The sequence below is a fragment of the Lepidochelys kempii genome, chromosome 1 (assembly GCF_965140265.1).
Source record: "Lepidochelys kempii isolate rLepKem1 chromosome 1, rLepKem1.hap2, whole genome shotgun sequence".
Classification (NCBI taxonomy): domain Eukaryota; kingdom Metazoa; phylum Chordata; order Testudines; family Cheloniidae; genus Lepidochelys; species Lepidochelys kempii.
The window spans coordinates 107523516-107544033 of record NC_133256.1 but is presented as its reverse complement, the minus strand read 5'-3'; the positions used below and the strand labels follow the sequence as shown (position 1 = coordinate 107544033).

Below are 20518 nucleotides of genomic sequence, written 5' to 3'. Positions count from 1 at the left end.
TGGTAGGTCATATTATACATAAATCAATGTTGAAAAAGCTAGGGTTGAGGTGACATCCCTCTCTTATTTGAGGGCCTTGGTTGGCATGTCTTGTTTTTTATCCTTGATTGGTAAATAGGTCCACAAGATTGTTTATCCACAATTTCATTTTGTAGCAATTTAAGTTAATGCCTAGATGCTACATTGAGTCAAATGTTTTTGTACAAGTCTGTAAAGCAGTCCAATATCTGACTTTGTACTTTTCACATGATTATGCATCTATGGGACTAAATATGGGGTCTAATTCACTCCAGCTTCTTGGAAGAGTCCATGATAGTAGAAAGCTTGCCCAAGAGGAGTGATTTTCTTCAAAATCAGTAAGCCTGGGTTTTTTTTCTGGTTTTAAGAGGAGTTGATGCATGAGAGCGTGGAGGTGGGTGTTACAAGGCTTTGGAATTCACCCACTGTGTCTCTCACTGTATCTAAACCAGTGACCCTGAAACTTGTCACCTGTTTGGGCTTATTGATTTTGAATGAAATCTGTTATCTTCTAAGGTTTAATTGAGAAACCTGCCATGAAATTCTATATTTGTACATGCATTTTGAGTAGGCTGCAGTTCTCTGTAAATCAGTGGCAATATTTGCACTTCCTATTTTCTGACTGGTCTTTCATTTAGTACAATATTCTCAAGAGGCTATTGGTAGACTACTTTTTTCCTTCCCTCCACTGTAGAAAGGTTCAGTGAATAATGCAAGCATCACATTTTATCTCCAAACAAATGCCAAAAAAGGGTGTAGGTCCGAGGGCCAGGGCTACTCTTTCCAGTGGGCCAGGTAAAAATTTTAAGAGTGACACACTGAGTGAGGAGACAATGTTCTTTCCTACTAATTACTGAGATTGTATTAAAACTGTGCCACTTGATGGTGGCTGTGGGCAGTATACTAAACGGGGTAATGGTGACAAAACTGGGGCAGGCATCTAAATCCTATAGTAGTAGGTGTCTTACAGATTTTTATAGTGTGTTTATGGAGGGTACCTTGGCATATAGGTTCTGATATCTGGGTGTTAAAAGCTCTTGTCTTGTTAAGGTAACTGTTGGAATACTCATTGAGCTGAAAGCTGTGAAGATGTACAATAAGATTAATTTTGTTTTGCACTATTCTTCTAGAGTCACTGACTTCAGAGGCCAGAATTTCAGAACTGCATGTGTTCAGAAAGCTTGTGTGCCTGGGCTGAATTTGTACACTCAGTCAATTATAGCTGAGTATGAAATCATGGTACCTGCAAACATAAATAGTCAATTAGATGCAACTGGCCAATTACACATACAGAGCCTACCTCTGATGCTGTGTCCTTTTTGATTTTTGCTTTTGAAGTTTGCTTGTGATAGTATGAAATTTTTATCAGTTCAGAGTTCATTATAACTGATTACTCAGCTTAAATGAACTAATATGCACACATTTTTGCTTTTACAACATGCATACAGTTTCTGAAAACATAGCGTCAAAAGCCTTGTTTAATAGCCCATTAGTAAAAGTCACTAGTGCATAAGGCAAGCAGCCTGTGGACTTGGCAATTTGTGTTCCCTGCAATATTATTGCACTTATTAGCAAAAGTATAGAAAAGTTGACGATACTGTAAATGGTAGGCTTTCCCCTTGGGCGCTGTATCCTTTTGATTTTTGTTTTTGAAGCATGCTTGTGAAACTAGGCTTTTTGTTGTTAATGGTTTAGTTCAATTTATTAATTTTATTTTTTTTCTTTGCCAGGACGGGAGCAATTTCATGGCCTTGGCTCTATGTACTGTAGAGGAGCAGCTGCTGTTATCCTTACATATGATGTAAACAACTTGCAAAGCCTGATAGAACTGGAAGACCGATTCTTGGCACTGACCGACACTGCTAGCACTGACTGTATCTTTGCTATTGTTGGAAACAAAGTTGACCTCACAAATGAATATGCTTTATTACAAGAAACAGAAGATGAAAATAGACCTGAAAAGCCTGTCACCAGTTGCATCTCTACCAAGGTCCAAAAACAAGTCTACCTGGATGATGCTGTTGCACTCTACAAAAAGATACTAAAATACAAAATGTTGGATGAGAAGGATGTTCCAGCAGCTGAGAAAATGTGCTTTGAGACCAGTGCAAAAACAGGATATAAGGTGGACTACCTCTTTGAAACCATATTTGATATGGTAGTACCAATAATTTTACGGCAGCAAGCTGAGGGGCCACTACAAACTGTAGACATAACCAATTACAAGTCGGCAAAAAGGACAAAATCTGGTTGTTGTGCCTAAAATACTGATGATGTGGGGAGTGAGGGGATTGTGCCTGTATGTTGTGCTAGTGATCATGAATCTAGAGATGCTTATAGTTTGAGCAGAAAAGGAAAATCAAGGAATAAATGATCTTGAATGAAGTATGCAGAACAACAAATCCTTTGAAGATTAAAGTCTAATTTATTTATAAAAACAAAAATCTGAATGGAATCATAGGGGAAGACTTGTAAATTTCATACGGCCCTTGGGGTGGAGGAGAGATTATAATGAATGTACAGAAGTGGGAATCGGTGCTATGGTACTGTTTCCATACAGATTGGTACTGACAATCAGTTAAGCACTCTCAAAGGAGTCCTGCTTTATTGTTTAGAATGCATTATTTTCTCCACATTTAGTATGCTACATCTAAACTGTCATTGGATGTAACTTTCACTTTTGTACTGGATATGACTTTCACTTTAAAAAAAATCATTCATTTTCTTCTGGGGAATATTTAGATGCTGGGTACTTTTTTAAGCTTTACACATTATTTTTTTTCCAGAATATAAATTATGTAGAAAAGTCACTAATCAAGCAAATCAATTATCCTTTTGTACCAGATACCGCAATATAAGATGTACTATTAAAGTTACTTTGGAAATGAATTGTTCATTCTGAGGATTTATTAATGTACATCCTGCTACCTTAGCAGTCATGCGTTCTCTACATTAACCAGGGACAGCGCTGTCCTGTGTTACTTGGAGCTAAAAACTGCAAAGGGTGGTAGGAAAAAATATATTGGTACTTACACTCCTGCTTCATTATGTAGGGGCATTTGTCCCCCACATAAAGTATTTGATACACCTCCATGACCCTATTCCCACAAAGCTGGGGTCAGGAAAAATTGCAGTTCTAATTTTGGCAGGGTGTGATTTTATCAGACAAGTTCCACAACCAGGAGGGAAGTGAAGAATTGAGTTTTCTGATGTGAAACCAGCAAGATGACGGTTTTTGGAGGGGAGTGTACAAAAGCCTTTATACATCCTAAAGGAGCAGTAAAGTGCACTGATGGGCTTTTTTTTTTGGTTGTCATTGCCGTTAAGAGGACTGGTAAGATTTTAATACTGTTCTTAGAGTGTTGTAGCACTGTCAAGAACAGTGACGGGTGTAGTCATCCAGTATCTCATACGGAGTCATGACAGGGATAGGCAGGGCCGCACAGAGGATTTTGGAGGCCCAGTAACATCTGAAACTGAGGCCCCTGCCCTTCTAAAAACTTACAAATGAGGGGGGCCCTGGGGGCGTTGGAGAGGCATTCACCCCACAGTGGCAGATCCTGTCCTGGTGGGCTGGGCTCAACTCCCCACTCAGGCTGTTGCAACCTGGTGCGCAGGGTCACAGTGCCACTTAGATTTGGTTTGTCCACCACTGTGTCATGACAGAGGGGCCTCTGGGCCAAACCTGAGTGGTGCTGTGCCAGGTTGCAATGCTACCCTATTTGGGGGCTGTCTCATATAGGGGGGGCCACGGCAAACTGTCCCTCACCCTCCCCCACCCCCGAGCAACTCTGGAAATAGGCAATAACAAATGTAGACCCCAATTCTTGAAGTCGTGTGTGTGTGTGAGACTCCCATGGATTTCAACAGGAATTCTGCACATGGAGCAGTTGTACAATCGGTCCCCAAAACAGAGATTTGGACACCTACCCACTCACCCACACCAAACCAAGGTTATCCAACACCAATAGAGACAATTTCTGAGTAGCTAAGTGTTAAAAGCTGTTTCCAGATAGTAATTGGTTTCAGAGTAGCAGCCGTGTTAGTCTGTATTTGCAAAAAGAAAAGGAGTACTTGTGGCACCTTAGAGACTAACCAATTTATTTGAGCATAAGCTTTCGTGAGCTACAGCTCACTTCATCGGATGCAGATAGTAATTAAAACCTCTGTAAACATCTGTCCCGCTGAGAAATGTTTTGCAAGTGGGCTAATCTGAAAGTTCAAAGCAGCGTCCATTATTCCCATTACAATGATTTAAAGTCTATGACACATGATGAGGTGAAATATGGTGGCTACATTGACCATTTTAAAAGTTCTGGTCTTGGGTCTGCTGGTCTCCTCCATTACATGTTTTGGAAGTATTTGTCAAACTAGCAGAAACATTAAGTACAGCCGCAGTGTATTAAAACCCCGTGCTTTCTTTGCTTACCCACCAAGTTCAAGTGATTCTCTGCTGTCTCCCTCCTCTTGTCCCCCTCCTCCTCCCACAACCTGGAGGGGTTTGTCAGGAGTCTCCATAGCACTGATCACTTGGTGCTGCTTCAGGCTGAAGAGCAGACCATAGGACTTTGCTGGTCTCCGCAACATCCAGAATCAAGAGGGTGGCTGAAAGCTCCCCCTCCCCAAGGCTGCACAATCTGCAATGCACTGCCTGAAGACTCTCAAAGCAGAGCTAGTGTCTTGTTGTAGGTAGCTGTGAGGTCAGACTTGCAGGAGGTAAGTGAAGTGGAAACACTTTAATTGTACATTTTAAATATACCACGTTATGTAAATAGGCTCTCACTTTTGGGGGCTGTCTGTATTTGGTTCATTTGAGATCTTAAGCAACACACACAAATCTTTCCCAAAAGCTTCAACTGCTCAAACCCGCCCTCACCTGCCTATTGTGTTCGAGTCTACTCTGAAAAGGATTATGTCAAAATCAGTCTTGGATTTCAGGTCTGCTCCATGTGTGGAGTCAGAGCTTCACTTGGTGACTGTTGGGACATAAAAAGCACGTACTGCTTTTTCTTTCTACTCTTTCTCAGTATTGCTGGCTGGATTCTTTACGCTCCAATTGGCTGATCCTGCACAAACCCGCAGCAGACAGTAGGGTAGCAGAGGTGTAACTAAGGCTCATTAGTCATGCAGAACCCTTATTACTGATGGTGAGGGATGAAAAGCAAAGATTAGGCTGACTTGCAGGGCTAGTTGTTTTGTGGGGGAGGGAGCAGAGCGCCACTTGTTAATTTGAGCCCATCTGATCTGAAGTCGCTGAGGCACAAACCTGAAATCCTAATGTGGTTTTTTTAAACCTTCTCCAGTTTAGAGTAGAATTAGACTTTTAAAGCAAAGTTCAGAGTATTTTTAAGTTAATTGTTGTGGTAAAGACTTTAATGTTCTTGAGCTTTGAGGCTTTAAGTTCCTGTCTATACTTAACCGCTGTGTTGAGGGATCAGCACTATTCAAAATAGGCAGATGGCCCCAGCCTCATTTCAACTGTACCTTGGGCTTCCTCAAGCCCTTTGCATGACTGAGGAGATGCAGTTCAACCTTCTCCACGGCAAGTCAGAAACATATGGTTTAACAGCAAGAACCCATGTTACATCCTGTCCCCCAATATGGTACCTTTTAATGTTTCTGTGATCAAACATTTTGATAAGAGCATAAGTGCTCTCGCAGTTGTCAATTCCCCAGTTGCGGGGGACCCCAATCTCTTGTCCCTAGTGCGAGCATCAGTCTTTCTGGAAAGCCCTTCATGGACTATATTTTGCTTACTGAGGGGGAGGAAGAGTGAAGCTGTAGCACAGTGACTCGCGGCACAAGACTTGGCGCTAGTGACCACTAGCGGGTGTTATGGAAGTAAATGCTTTAATTTCTGTGTGTCCTGAACAAAGCCTTAAACTGACGCACTTGCTGTGAAATAGCATAAGTGCACCTGAGGACTGTGCGACAAAACTGCTCGGGCTGAGTTCCATATCCGGTTTGGATTCTGCAGGCTTACAGTGGCAAACTGCACCCGTCTCTCTTCCTCCTCTGCTATCAGTAATTCATGGGACACATTGCGCTAAATGTCTTCTGAAAACCATTTTTCCTCATTTGATTGAAGCACAGGAGCACTGATCACTTTTCAGAAGTGACTTTGGCTTGGAGGGGAAGTTGTGAAGAAATTGAACCATCTAGTAGAATTATTGCACTTGTTTCCGAGTAGCTGACCCTGTAGGCAGGGACCACCACCACATGGATACTGTAGTAAGATCTGCTTTAGAGAAATAACATAGTTATCAGTAGCTAGTCTCGCTTTCTCTCCATACAGTCACTGAGACTGTCTTCACAATATAGCTCAAGTTACTTCCCTTGAGGTAGCCTAGCTCAGGTGAGAGTAGCCAGGCTGCAGAATAAGAGTTGAGCTTCTGTGTCCACAGTGGGGCTGCACTTGCATGTGGTGTTAGGACTTCTGCGGGCATTGCTCATGGTTCTTTGCGCAACAGTATGCTGAGCCACTCTATAAATTCTTCCCAGTGAATTACAGGAGAACTTGTCTGTCCTGGGCAGGTCGGGGGGGAGAACACATTGGAGGTCTGGGGGCAGTCAAGAGGCACTAGCCTGCATCCACACTGCAGATTGATGGTAGTAGTGGCTGTGTTTGGTTCACTTGAGTGTTAGTTAGCCTATACCCCCCGACAGGCTAGCCCACTTGAGTTATAACGTAGCTCTACAGTGGAGACAAGCCCTCAGAAGTCTACTATATTCAAACCGGATCTTTGGCTCCAAGACCCAACTTTGTGTTTGGTGAGCAAAGCAGTAGCCCCCATTTGCTCTCCTAGCAGCAGAGCGAACTACTTTATGCACAAGGAGGTCACGTTTATTGCTTAAAATCTGCTAAAAATTAGTTCTTCCTGTCTGCTTTCAACAAGTCCAGTGACACATTTACCAGATAATTGAACTCGGCGGATTTGGGGAACGCAGCCAAGCTCTCAATCTCCAGTTTCAATAGAGTGCTGCACTAAAGCCCAGAAGAGAGAGATGTTCTCTTGTTTCATTCTTCCAGGCACAGAAGCACGAAGCTAGGTAGGATTATTTTAAAAAGCAGAGTGTAGGACAAACAGCATGTTTGTTTGAAGCAAAGGGTTTCTTAATCTTTAATAAAAGACAGGCTTGTAGCGTGAATAGTCATGTCTACACTCATCAGAAAGACTAGATTATATTATAAGAATTATGTAGAAAAATTGAAAGCTGTCAAAGACGTTTGAGTTGTATACCTATGGCTGATGGGAGCCTATATGTATTGGAACATTCTTCTATTGGGTGGTTTGTAGCACCTTAAACCCATGGGTGACTGTTAAAACTCTAACTTTGAGGCACCGTAGCTGCTTCAAGTATCCTGAGTGACTTTAAGTGTGCAGAAGTTGAAGTTTCCTTAACACAAGCCAAGAAAACTAACTACAAAATCTAGCATTCATACAATGGTGAGGCTTAAAAATCAAGTACACAGAACTGAGGATGCACAAAAGTTCAAGGTCTTTATGGCTGTTCACTTTTGGATTCCTTGAAATGTGAACCCGACTTCTCAATTTTAACATGGTCATGCAAATATTTGCATTTAACAGACTTAAGCACAGAATATCTAAAACTGGAGGAAGTTAATATCTGATGTGATGGTTTCTAACCATCAAGGAGATGAGATTCTGGAACAACCTCCCAACTGGAGTTGTCAGAGCAAACAGTTTAATTAGTTTTAAGAGAGAGTTAGGTGAGAGAGTTATTATTTTAAAATAATCCTACCTATACACTTTGAGTGCAAGTGTAAGATGGGGTTGTTTGTGATGGTGGGGGGAGGGGCAGGGATAAACAGCCCTGCCGCTCACTCCTGTTTGTTTTATCTTCCTGAAGTGCAAGCTTGAGGAACATTTCAGCTGGCCACCCGCAAGGGTCAGGAAGGGATTTTCTCTCCCCAGTGTATTCTGAGAGGTTATTTTAAATCTCCTTCCTCTGAAAAATCAGGGATGGCCAGGGCTGAAGATGGGACATTGGATTGGGAGAGCCAGGGCTCTGAGGTGGCTCTGAGCATTCACTGTCTCAGGTGCTTGGCTGGATGGTTTGTGCTCACATGCTCAGGGACTAACTGATGGCCATCTGCGGGGTGAGGATGGAATTTTCCCTCAGGTTGGATTGGCAGTGACCTTGGGGGTTTTTCACCTTCCTCTGCAGCGTGTGGGTGCAGATCACTTAGTAATAGAGGTCCTTTTCTTTGCTAACAACTCCCACCTCAGACTTGACAAACTCACTGCAGCAAACACGTCTTCCAGGATATTTATCTATAAAGAGTAACATGTAAGATATCTACAGAAAACCTGTGACTTGTCAAAATTCATAATCCATTGTATGAATGGGGGTAATTAAGGAATAATGTATTTATATCAAAAGTATGCTTTATGGACTGGGGATAAAAATTAGGTACTGGGGATAGTGTGTCTTGGTGACCGCCCATTCGGGCAGGGCGGAGTTGTCACCCTGCCCTCTTTAGTCAGAGTTTAGCCTTGCACAATGCTAAGGCTTTCAATGGGAAAACATCAGAAGCAACAGCAAACACTTGAAACTACTAGAAAGTAAAAAAAAAAAAAAAAAAAAAAAAAAAGAGAGATTTACAAGGAGACTGGGGTTCGCTTTGGCTGTAAATAGAAACAAAAGACTGTTTCAGTATCACAGGGGAGAGGGAAAGAGCCTCTCTAGTCATCCACAGAAGGAGCCCCTTGTGGATAGGGGGAGAGTTTCATGAATGTTTGGATCCCAGTTCTTTGAAAACCGCCATCACTGCAACAGCCTTGGGTGGGGAGAACTTACTTTACTAGATAGGAAAGGTAAATATTAATAGGAGTAGATCCAAGTTCGTTTTGTGATTTTTGTTTTCTATTGTAACTTTTATTTCAACCACTCTTATTTCTAGTTAAATCTTTATTCTTTTTAAAATAAATCTACTTTTACAAGTGCTGTGTGCTATATGGGACCAGTGGTTTAAGGTAGAACTGGTGAGCTGGGGTACATGGCTCCTTAGAGGGCAGGGGATCTGGAATTTCAATGAGTAGCCAGTGTCAGCGGCTGATATCACAGGGGAATGATGCAAAGAGACTCGGGGAACTGAGGTGCACCCATTGTTAACCTGCAAGGTGAAAACAGGGCTGGCATAGCCTGAAGGCGAATGCTTTAGTGGCTGAAAGGCTGGTGGTGTTAGATGGTGCCAGGCACAGGTGAATCTCCCTCATGCTAGAGGCAGGGGCTAACCAGGTGATTCTCAGTTCTGTGTACTGTCGCAGTAACTTGCCAGGATTATCTGGGTATATCTCACTTAATCATTTCCCTGCCACAGCAGGGGCTTTGGTCCCTCCTATTATCTACCTCTGGCACATGCTTCTAGTCTCGCATGGGCTGTAATGCTTTGGTTGAATTTCAGCTGATCGGGTTAGTGTGCGGATGATGGGTGGTGCTGGCAGTCCGGGCTATTCAGGAGGTCAGACTAGATGATCTGGTGGTCCCTTCTGGCCTTAAAGTCTATGGCTCTATAAATCAACTGACAAATAAATGCTTCTCAGCTACAGTTTCACAGGCCTAAAAACATTCCCTTGTATTGCAAAATTCACTGCAGGCAAAATTCAGGTGAATTTTCTGCCAACACAAAGAAACCGAAGTGGATTTGATAGCTGATTTTAATAAATATATTAGAGCATCTGTAAACAAATTGATACTATTCCCTGTTGCCTACTCTTTAGTTAGATTCTCTTAAAGCAGTTGCAATAGGCTCTCGCATTAATTGCACACTGCAAAATTCAGAAGTGAGGAGTATTTAGTTAGTTCAGCAGTTATAGTTATTTGCCAAATACTTGAAGAGGTACTTGAAGAGTATTTGCCAAATACTTGAAGATTCAGGGGTGGAACTGCAATATGTAACTTATGGTAATTGTCAGGCATGAGACAGCTTTGGGTGATATTGCCTATGCTGTGTTTACTGTCCTAATGGCTTAATTTAGCTGAAACAAATATTAGGTGGCGTCTGTTGGGGAGATTGGCTCTTGTAGCTGAGTCACCAAAATGGACAGAGGTTGGATACTGGGCTCTGCCATGACTTGGGCAAGTTACTTAATCTGTGTCCTCAGCCCTTGCCTGTCAGATAGGGATAATGCTCTCTTATCTCACAGGGATGTTGAGGATATACCCACAATGAGTAACTTTATCTAAAATAAGAAAATACGTCATTGCAGAAAACACGCTAGCTGAGCATTCTTTAAATACACCTATACGTCTACTCTTTTCATCAAGGTGAGGCTCTTCTGCTCTGTAATTTTACAGACCATTATAGATTCTAGGGTTAATCTCCATCCCAGGATTCCACTGAGAGCTTGTCTACATTGTGAAATGCTGCAATGGAAGAATTCTTCTATTGACCTAGAGCTGTCTACCCCAAGGGTTAGGTCACCTTAACTACCTTGTTCAGGGGTGTGGATTTTTCACATAGCTGGGGCGACCAATTTTTTAGTGTAGACCAGATCTCAGAGCTGCATTGCCTAAGATGATGATAGGCAACTGAGGAACTGGTTAAATTCTCTCTCCTTGTAACAATGGATGGAATAGCATCTTACTTAGCATCCTCTCTCTGAAACGGCTTTTGTGTCTCCAGCTGACAGACTGAGCAGACCCCTGCTTGGTTAAATGGTTTGAATTTAGATTGAGGAAGCTTATTTGGCCACCTTTTGATACTTCTGCTGACATCCAATTAACATTGTCTCTAATTTTTTTTTTTAAACAAGCCAAACAAATCCAAGCCCCCAAACTAACATCTATGAAAGTAATCTGCAAATGTAATAGGAGAGCCTGGCATATGTTTAGAGAATTGAAACAATCAACAAGTAGATGTGTAGAAAAAACGAACTTTATTTAAGATAATTACAGCAATGAGGGACCATAATTACAAAACCCAACAATCAGTGCAGCAGGGGGAAGGTGAACTGCATAAGGAGAAGTTAAAACTGATGTGGAGGAGATAACTACCGATTATTTTAAAGCCAGCGCAGTAAGCGTACATAGTGCTTTTCACCCATGCTAGTAAATGTAGCTCCCCTCCCCACAAAAAATCTTGCTGGAAACATTTAAGTGTCATGGTATTTATCATGCTTTTTACCATGCTGCATAAGAGACTCACAAGAAAATAAGCAAGGGGTTTATCATCACGTGGTTCATTCTTCTCTCCCAGGGTCATGCGGGACAGCTTACCCCTGGGCCTAATGTTTTTTTTCTACAGAAAAAGCAGTTAATCTCTGTCGGTGACCATGTAGCAAACCCAGTAGATCTTTTGCAGGAGTCAGGGGCTACCCATCATAGACTCTGTGGATCCTCAGCAAATCTTGCACCCAATTTCCAGGGCCTTTGAAGATAAACTGTGCAAGAAACCCCCTCTGAGTGACTTCTAGCCCCTCTACATGCCCTTCCTAGTGGTACAGCTGACTAGTTATGCTACCATCATCCCTCTGCCCTCCAGTTGTGCACTTCTTCACAGATGAAGTAGACAGCTTGGAGGTTTTGGATCTGAAGATAAGGCTGTATTGAGTAATAATAACTTCAGCTGGGAAATCTGTGCACATAGCACGGGTTTTTCAGGGGCGTATGTTGTATAGTGGCTGCTCCACAACCATATAACCAAATTCATATGGAGCCCTAACCACACAATGTTGTTAAGCGCATGGCATGGTGGTTAAAGGAAGCATGATGCTCTCTCCCTCTTGTGGTCCCATGTGTCTAGTGGGCATTTGCTCCTTTCTGTTGTGTGGCACAGAATAAAGACCCACTGTAGTTTATCCTGTGATGTGAGGTATAGCTGGAAAAGTGTGATAAGTTTGTGAAGTAACATGCTGCCATTAGTAATGAACTGTTCTCATCGCAAGAAGAAGAGAGTAACACTAAATGTGGCTACCTGAGCTAATTCAGAATGTTTATAAACTCTCTGGTGGTGAAAGTGGTAGGACAAAAAGCATGGCAAAGGCATGGGGAGTTTAAAACAACCTATCTTTCCATTGTAAGTACCCAGGTATAAACTTTTATTACAGTAAAAGGTAAGTTCAAAGGCTGGGCGTGGGACTCAGATCCAGGAGTACTTCCCAGAGGTTAGCCCCCTGCTGTGCTAACACTTACATTTTACTGTTGTATGTTACCACTTAATTAACATGAACTACACCTGTTAACAATAAACTAAGACAAGACGTACATTTCATTGAATGTTTACATCAAACATGTTAGAGAACAGATCTGCCCAAGAGAATTGTTAGATTAGTAACTGGATGGTTTTTTGTGGGTTTTTTTTTTCATGTTTCAAGGTTGAATATTTGACTCAATTAGCAAATAACATGGTGTTAGACTAGCAAAATATACTGTATGGTAGGAGAAGCAGTCAGCATTTGGTATAAGCCTTTGTGCTTTTACAGAAACTTAACTTTTCATTCAGCTTTTGAGGTAATAAGTTAAATAAGCACCACTGTGATAGGTCTAGAACACTGTAGAAACATTTTCCTTTTACTACTAGGGATATATAATATATTTTACAAATTTTTCATGCACACTTGACATCTGCTGATATGAGTTCGGATGAGACCTGCCTTGAGCGTATCTGCTGAGGGCAAGCTCTGGAATTGCTGGTTAATAGTGGTAAGCCAGAAGCTATACTTGTTTGCATAGTAGTGGCAGGTTCCTCGGGCACCATTGCATTCAATGAAAGGAGTAGCTCTGAAGTCTTCCAGACAGCTCCCCGGAGAAACCAGTGACTGTCCTCCACCTTCATCACCAGCTCCAGTGTGCTATGAGACACAAAGAAGGCAGTGTTCAGATACAGGACAGGACTACACAAATCACTGCCCTAGATCAATACTGTCAATAATCAACAGGTAGGGGAGGGAGGAGACCAAGGCTAAAATGACTTCTAAATCTGTTACCTGAAGAGTTCTCACTGTAGGACATTCCTACTGAGGCATACATAGGGCCAATCTTGCAAACCTCACCCCCATGTTTAAGACTTATGGGAGTACTATTGTTGATTACTCACAGTAAAGTTTGTAGGAGTAGATCCTTCAACTATCTGGTTTATCTACATTTTCCATTTTAACCCTATCTCCTCTTCTTTACTCCAGACATTTAAGATTTCATATTTTCATGGCAATAATGATACATTAAGACATGTATAATTCACACTCTTTAAATGACATCTCTAAGCAAAACTGACACACAATCATTATTGTACCCCTTTAAGAACTAAATCCCTCCCTTTTAATGGTGTGCTGCTGAAACAAGCACGTAGCAGTGAATATCCCAACAGACTTCTCTCTAGTTTTCCAAAAACATTTAACATTTATTCTCCTATCGCCTTTTTCTCCCATCCCTCAAAACCCTTCAATTTTTAATGTAAAAGGAGAAACCAAATCAACAGGTTTGTTTTTTAATTCATATGAAAACATAGTAAGAATAAACCCTCATTTCTTGCCTTTCACTGCACAGACCAACTGTTCAGCTTGCAAAGCTGTCCACAGATCAGTAACAAAAGTAGAAACTGAGCTTTTACCACAGTGCTAAATAGGTATGGTATGAATTCCTCTCCTTGCACCGTTCTCTCACTCAGATTGCCATACGGTACCTATGATTCTGGGTAACAGCACCAAAGCTTTAATCTCTGAGGTGTTAAACACTGTTCAGTTTCAGGTCTAGTGCAATACTTAAAATCAGTGTGGTGTCACCAGGGATGAACTTGGCCCTCTTCTCCTTTATATGGGCGGAAATGGGGTGGGCACCAAACCAAAATGTCTTAGTGTAACAACGCTCTTAGCTCCCAGACTTAACTCATTTGCCTCCAGACAAATGATGGCCTCCCATTTACATTTTGTTAAGTAGCCTTCAAATCTTTTCACTCACAGCTGAAGCTCATGACACTTCACGTATACTTTAAGTACTATTTGAACAGTGATTCCAGGTTATCCTGAACAGAATCACACAACAGAGTATTTTCAGCTATCTTAATGACCTACCAACTGCTAATGCGCTCAAAAGAAATCTAATTTCTACTCACCAGGGCTCTGAGCCTGCAACAGGATCTGGCCAGGCATGCCCTGTTCTTCCGCATGAAGTCCCATTGACTTCAGCAGGACGCTGGGTGACCCATTCTGAGCTCTTTGCAGGACTGGCCCCTAACTCTAACACCCAAGAAGAGTACCATTTTACTGAAACCAAGGAAGTTGTAGTGAAACACTATTGAACTGAATATGCTTTTCTTGAGATTATCAGGAACATCATGTATAACAAATCTTATTCTTCAGTGTTCAAAATCCCACCCTGTATCCTAACCAGCCACTTCACTAGCCTCTGCTTAATTGCTAATGCTGTGGTGCACACACACATCAAAAAACTGAAGCTTTCCTCCTGTAAACACTTGTAGTTTTTGGCACTTTCCTTGGTAGCAAAGGACTTTGTACAGGGAAATCTACCTCTTGTTGCCAAGGCTGCAGCTCTCTCCTTACCAATGCTTAGTATTTAGACAAGGTATTTACAAACAAGCACTCCTACGAGGTGTTCTGTTCTATATAGGTTTTAATACCAGGCTCGTCACCACAGTACCTGAGCATCTTCCAGTAAATGGATTCAGCAAGATGACTAACTCCTGTCACAGGTTGTTTGTTCACTCACCCTCTCCCCAGCTAGGTGTCTTGTTTTGGTAGCAACAGCCATCTTTATATATATAAAAAGATACTATGTGTGTGTTAGAGAAAGCAACGTCAAAGAAATGTGCCTTGAACCTGGAGCAGAAAGTGGTGAGGTTTGTGATCGTTCTTAGTTACTGGGGAAGTTCCTTCCAGTCTGGGATCAGACCCTGGAGAAAGTTCTATCTGCCACCCAGATGAGCTTTACCCTTGGTGGGAGTTCCATCAGGTCAGAGGAGCAAAGTTGTACACCAGGGTCTATTCGTCCTGAGCTCTACAGAGTCTTTTAGATATACTGGGCCCAGGCCATGGAGTCCTTTGAAGATAAAGAGTGAGACCTTGAACCAGAGGTAACACATGGAGAGGACGTTGGGTCATGTCCCACCTCCCCCAGATTTGCTGCTTGGCTTGTACTGAGCATGTTCAGTAACACTGCTGAAGCTGGCAGCCCTCACTTTGTCCTCCTCCCCTCGCTCCCAGCAGGCACGGGTCATCTTTGCCTTGAACTTGATTTGATATTCTATCTGAAGCCAGTGTACAGAGCAGACGTCAGTTCTGACACGTTCCCGGTAGCGTGTGTGGCTGAGGAGATGCACTGCAGAGTTTCCTACATATTGACTGTTTCATGCCCAGGTATATTGCATTGCTGGAGTCCAGCTAAGCGGTGACAGGCATGAATAACTGAGGCCAGGTTTTCTTTGTCAGGCTGGGACACAAGTGGAGGTGGTAGAAAGTGTTACTCTCCGAGGCTGCTAGATGAGAGCTCTGTGTCAGCAAGAAATCCAAGAGTACTCCTAGACAACAGACTAAACTAATTTTGGTTGTGCTTCTTCAATCCCTGGAGACTGCACCACAGCTGCAAGCTCTTCAATATATTTTCCTCTGCCCCGCGCGCCCCCCCCCCCCCCCCAGCATCACCTCTGTCTTGCTCAGGTTCAGCTGCCACCCACTATTCTTCAACCAAGCACTGGGCCATCTTGGTGGTAGTGTCTTATGTGATGAAGGATAGATCTGCATGTTGCTGGTACTTGAGTCTGTGTCATCTAACCAGTTCACTTACTGGTTGACTGTAGATGTTGAAAAGGATCAGAGAGAGCACTGATCCTTGTGAACTCCACAAGTGAGGGGTCTAGTGGGGGAGGGAAGTTTCTTATCACTACGCATTGGGAGTGGTCTTCCAGGAAGGACTGACTATTTTAATGCATTATCCCAGACTACTGCCACCTCTCTCAGGTGAGAGAGCAGAATCTCTTTATCAACAGTACTGAATGCAGAGAGGTTGAGCAGGATGAGAATGGGTTTCTGTCCTCTATCTGTTTACTGGAGGAAATCATTCATTAGTGCCACTAAAGTGGTTTCTTCAGTTTTTTAAATTTTAGGTTTGTAGTTTGAATTTTTTGTTTTGACTGGTGATTGTTTAATAGTCAACATTTGCTGTGGAAAATGTCAATGAAAGTGAGAGTTTTTTTTGTTTTGGTGATGTTTCCTGTGGGAGGCAAATCCATTTTCTGACCAGGTCTACTTAAATAACCTTCAGAAGGCCAGAAACAAAAACAGTACTAGGAGCTGAGATTAGAATCTAGGTGTTCCTGTCTACCCAAGTTCTCATACAGGTTCTCATACAGTACGAGTCACTATGCTTAGCCGAGTGCCTGTGTAGTTCCCTAAGCCTTGGTCAGACATACCTCTCTCTAACTTATCGTACACACCTAGTGGGACATTACTTATTCGAGGGAGAATTCTGCATTCCGTTGTTGTTACTTCTTGGTACTTCCTGCAATGCACATATATTCTCTGTAATTTTATTTTTTCAAAGGGCTGTTGTTCTAGTTTTTCCACTGGTTTTTGCATTTCATAATTTTATTTCTCTCTTATGCTTAAATTTAATTCTTTGAGTAGTGAGTTCTAAAATGCCTAACCTATCCTGCCTGGGTTAATTATCCCTATGGTAACTTTTTAAAAAAAACAATTATATCTAGGTTTTTTGTTTCTACTGGTGGCGCATATCCGCACATTACCTCGATATCGATGCACATAACAAAATTCATTCTGCACATGGATGGAAAAAATTAGAGGGAACATGTGTCTTAAGGATGAATAATTTTCAATTTGAAAGCTGGGACAAACCAAAAACATCATGAAATGTCAAGTTGCTTAAATACAGCTTTTGTTTGTTGAAAATAAAGTAATCTTCACTCTACTACTTAGTATTTTTGACTGACAGTCTAATTCTTCCTTTTTGTGCAGGTCAGTGATTTTGTCAGATCAATTACTTACCATTGTTCCTGAAAGACCTATTACCTACTCCTCATCCTCTCTCTCGCTGACAATGGCTTAGTGGGCCGCCCTCCCCACCTCCATGCATAAACTCTAGCTGACATTTTATTCTTAGCTCAAACGTCTTTTTTGTTTGGAGGGTCCATTTTCTCTACAACATAAAGTGGATCATATCTTCTGCTGTCAGGTACAATTTGTCACTTGGAGCATAGTCACTCGAACCTCCACGTACTAATCTGGTTGGAGAGAAACTGTTGTCCCAGCCCTTCATGTAACTTTAATTGGCCTCCATGATGAGGGAGAGAGCAGTTTTCCCCACACATTTCTCCTCCCTGCTTCTATGGGACGGTTCAGCGCGTTTGGATTTTTAGCAAACCTGAACCTAAACCTGAACAACTTGGCCAATAGGTGGGAGCCCAGCTTAATGTAACTTTGTGCGATACTGTCAGCAAATGTTGAAAAGGACAAATACCATGAGGAAGGAATATCCAATCCATAAACTGCGCCACCCTTCAGGGCAGTGCGGAATAGAAACATCTTGACTATGGACAGCAATTGCAACAGCTGGGGCTTCACAGACGGAACAACGACTGATATATGGTCTAATTTCTTCTTCTGCCACGGGCATCATTGGAAGAGGTGCTGTGGTTGAGAGCCAGTAGGATTTATCATTTCTGTTTGCATAATAACAGACATCCCCAGGGTTACAGTAGAGGAAAGGCATGGTACTAAAACGAGCCAAACAGGATCCAGCCAGCCCTGTAAAAAATAAACCATCACAAATCTTTAGCATGTGCATATTCAAGTAATGATTTCTTTTTAAGCTTATTGTGCATACCTGCATAATTCGGTAACATTTATATTTGTATTACAGTTCCACTCAAACTTCAGTAATGATCTGGAGAAATCACCTCCAGAGGGAGATGAAAGAAAGATATTTAGTTCCAATCCGCTGTCATTTCTAGGCATCCTAGCCTAATATGCACCGAAGCCCAAATTTTCAGAAATGGTCTATAATTTTGTGTGCCTCTAGTTTTGAGTGGCAAAATCAGATTGAAAGTGTCAGATGTTGAGATGTTAAAGAGCCATGTACATACCAAGGTCCTGGTTATGTGCTTTTTCCTGTCCTTCAAAATACAGTAGACTGTAGCCACTCCAGAGTTTGTTCATACCAACTGGGCACATTGGCTCTTGTTCAGACTGGCTATGCTTCACCAGAAGGTACCCAATGTTAACACTGCGACCTGGCATACCTGGTAGCCCAGGGTTACCTGGACGGCCTGGTTCACCTTGGGGAAAAATGGAAAGAGACAATAAACAGTAACTGGGAAATAGCCATTTTAGACTTGATTCTGACCAACAGGGCGGAATTGGTAGTGAATCTGAAGATGGAAGGCAATTTGGGTGACAGTGATCATGAAAAGCTAGGATTTCATGATGCTAAGGAAAGGAAGGAGTGAGGGCAGCAGAATAAGGACAGTGGACTTCAAAAAAGCAGAGCTGGTCGGTAAGGTCCTGTGGAAAGAAAAATCTAAGGAGGAATTCAGGAAAGCTGGCAGTTGCTCAAGGAGACAATATTAAAGGCTCAACTGCAAACTATTCCAATGCAGAAGAAAGATCGGAAGAATAGTAAGGGGCCAATATGGCTCCCTCAGGAGCTCTTTAATGACCTGAAAATCAAAAATGAATAATCCAAAACATGGTCAACTTGATAAGGAAGAGCACAAAAGAACAGCCCAAGTATGTAGGGACAAACTCAGACAGTCTAAGGCACAAAATGTGTAACATCTGGCAATGGTTATAAAAGGGAATGAGAAAAGATTCCTTAAATACGTTAAGATCAAGAGAAAGACAAAGGGAAGTGTAGGTCCTCTACTTAGCAATGAAGGAGAGCTAATAACTGATGACACGAAGAAGGCTAAGGAGCCTCAATGCCTATTTTGATTAAAAATAAAAAGGTTAATGATAACCTGAAGCAATCTCGGCACCCTTAGATATTATCTTTGAGAACTCCAGGAGGATGGGAGAGGTCCCAGAAGATGGAGAAGGGCAAACACAGAACTTATATTTAAAAAGGGGAACAAGGAGGACCTGGGGAATTATAGATCAGTTGATCTAACTTCAGTATCTGGAAAGATACCAGAGCAAATTATTAAACAATCAGTTTGTACACACTGAGAGGATAATAAGGTTATAAAGAATAGTCAGCTAATCTACATACTGGGATGGGACCTATTCAACATTTAATTTTATTGCATGATATTTATCTTCTCTTTATGGAAAGCTAATGTAGTCAATCAGCTACACTTCTAGGACTGATCCAATTCTGCTGAAGTCCCTGAGTGTGTTGGATTGGGCTCTCTAGATTTTAAGTGGAGAATGTGATTCAATACTAGAGCTGAGCAAATAATTCACAAATAATTATCTGATGACTTTAGCCTCTTTCTGCTCATGCAATATAGGCAAGCAGTGATTTTCTTTTAAAATTTATTCTTCATCTAAAATTACCTGCCAATTTTTTTGGGTGACTTTTTTAACCCTATAAAGTGATTGATTGTGAACAATTTTCCACAAATATTCAATATTTGACATTCTTATTTGGGCTGGACTGATTTGTGGTGTTCAACTAATTCATATGGTAAAGTTTCTGGTTCCTAACTGGATGTGCACCCAACCACTTGTACCACAACTGCTCATCTATTTACCTTACGTAGGAATTTGAAATTCTGTTTTCATGAACATTCCTGTTTGTAAAACCTTATTGTTGGCGTATTTACTGAAGGCCAGAACAGAAGGGGCACAAGCATTAAAACAAATTAATTTAAAAATCTGAGTGAATGTTCATGGAAAACGTGCACTGAGATCTAGTTACAACACTTAGCTTTAAACAGTCTTTAAAACTATTTCCATGAAAACTATTAATCAGCAAAACCTAGTAAGAGCATTGGTATTTGATGTAAGTGGAAGTCAGGAGAGTTGCTTCAGAACAATTGTTGACAATTGTACAATGATAAAGTGCTAATAACAGAAGATTAATAGAATGAAGTGGGGAAAAGAAATAATAATAATAATGCAACGTCACTTACCCTCAAAGCCTGCTAGACCTGGGAAACCTGATGGTCCTTGATCTCCTCTAAAACCTGGAAGAGCTGACATGCCACCTCTTCCTTGGAACCCTGGTTTACCTGGTGGGCCTCTAAAACCTTAAAACCATCAAGTTCAACATGATCAGACAGATTTTATTTTATTTTTTTAAGTACAGAAAATAAGATTCTCAGAGCGAAGTTCTGTTCTGAAAAGTTACCATATAAACCTAGCATCTACATACTCAACAGATCTGGTTATTATAAACATGTGTGTTCAGTCAGACCTGCAAAGTTTGTCACCTAAACTAAAAGCAAGATCCTATGATGCTTGCCTAGACGAAGTTCCTCACTGACTTTTTAATGAGGAATTTTGCCCAAGAAAGAACTGCAAGATTGGGCCCCATAATTCTATTATTTTTCATGCCTGTTACC

General features: G+C 41.6%; 2 protein-coding genes across 2 annotated transcripts in view; one reads left to right on the top strand and one right to left on the bottom strand.

Annotated features, from left to right (window-relative positions):
• RAB20 (RAB20, member RAS oncogene family) overlaps positions 1-2875 on the top strand; it is a 50295-nt gene extending 47420 nt beyond the window's left edge. Inside the window, exon 2 of the mRNA XM_073349722.1 lies at positions 1749-2875. Coding sequence (XP_073205823.1) covers positions 1749-2281 — 533 coding nt within the window. The 3' untranslated portion in view covers positions 2282-2875. The remainder of the gene's footprint in view (positions 1-1748) is intronic.
• Positions 2876-10903: 8028 nt separating this feature from the next.
• COL4A2 (collagen type IV alpha 2 chain) overlaps positions 10904-20518 on the bottom strand; it is a 249358-nt gene continuing 239743 nt past the window's right edge. Inside the window, exons 45-48 of the mRNA XM_073349678.1 lie at positions 20087-20203; positions 18098-18289; positions 17473-17759; positions 10904-12836 (exon numbers count right to left, since the gene is read on the bottom strand). Of these exons, the coding sequence (XP_073205779.1) occupies positions 12582-12836; positions 17473-17759; positions 18098-18289; positions 20087-20203 (851 nt within the window). The 3' untranslated portion in view covers positions 10904-12581. The remainder of the gene's footprint in view (positions 12837-17472; positions 17760-18097; positions 18290-20086; positions 20204-20518) is intronic.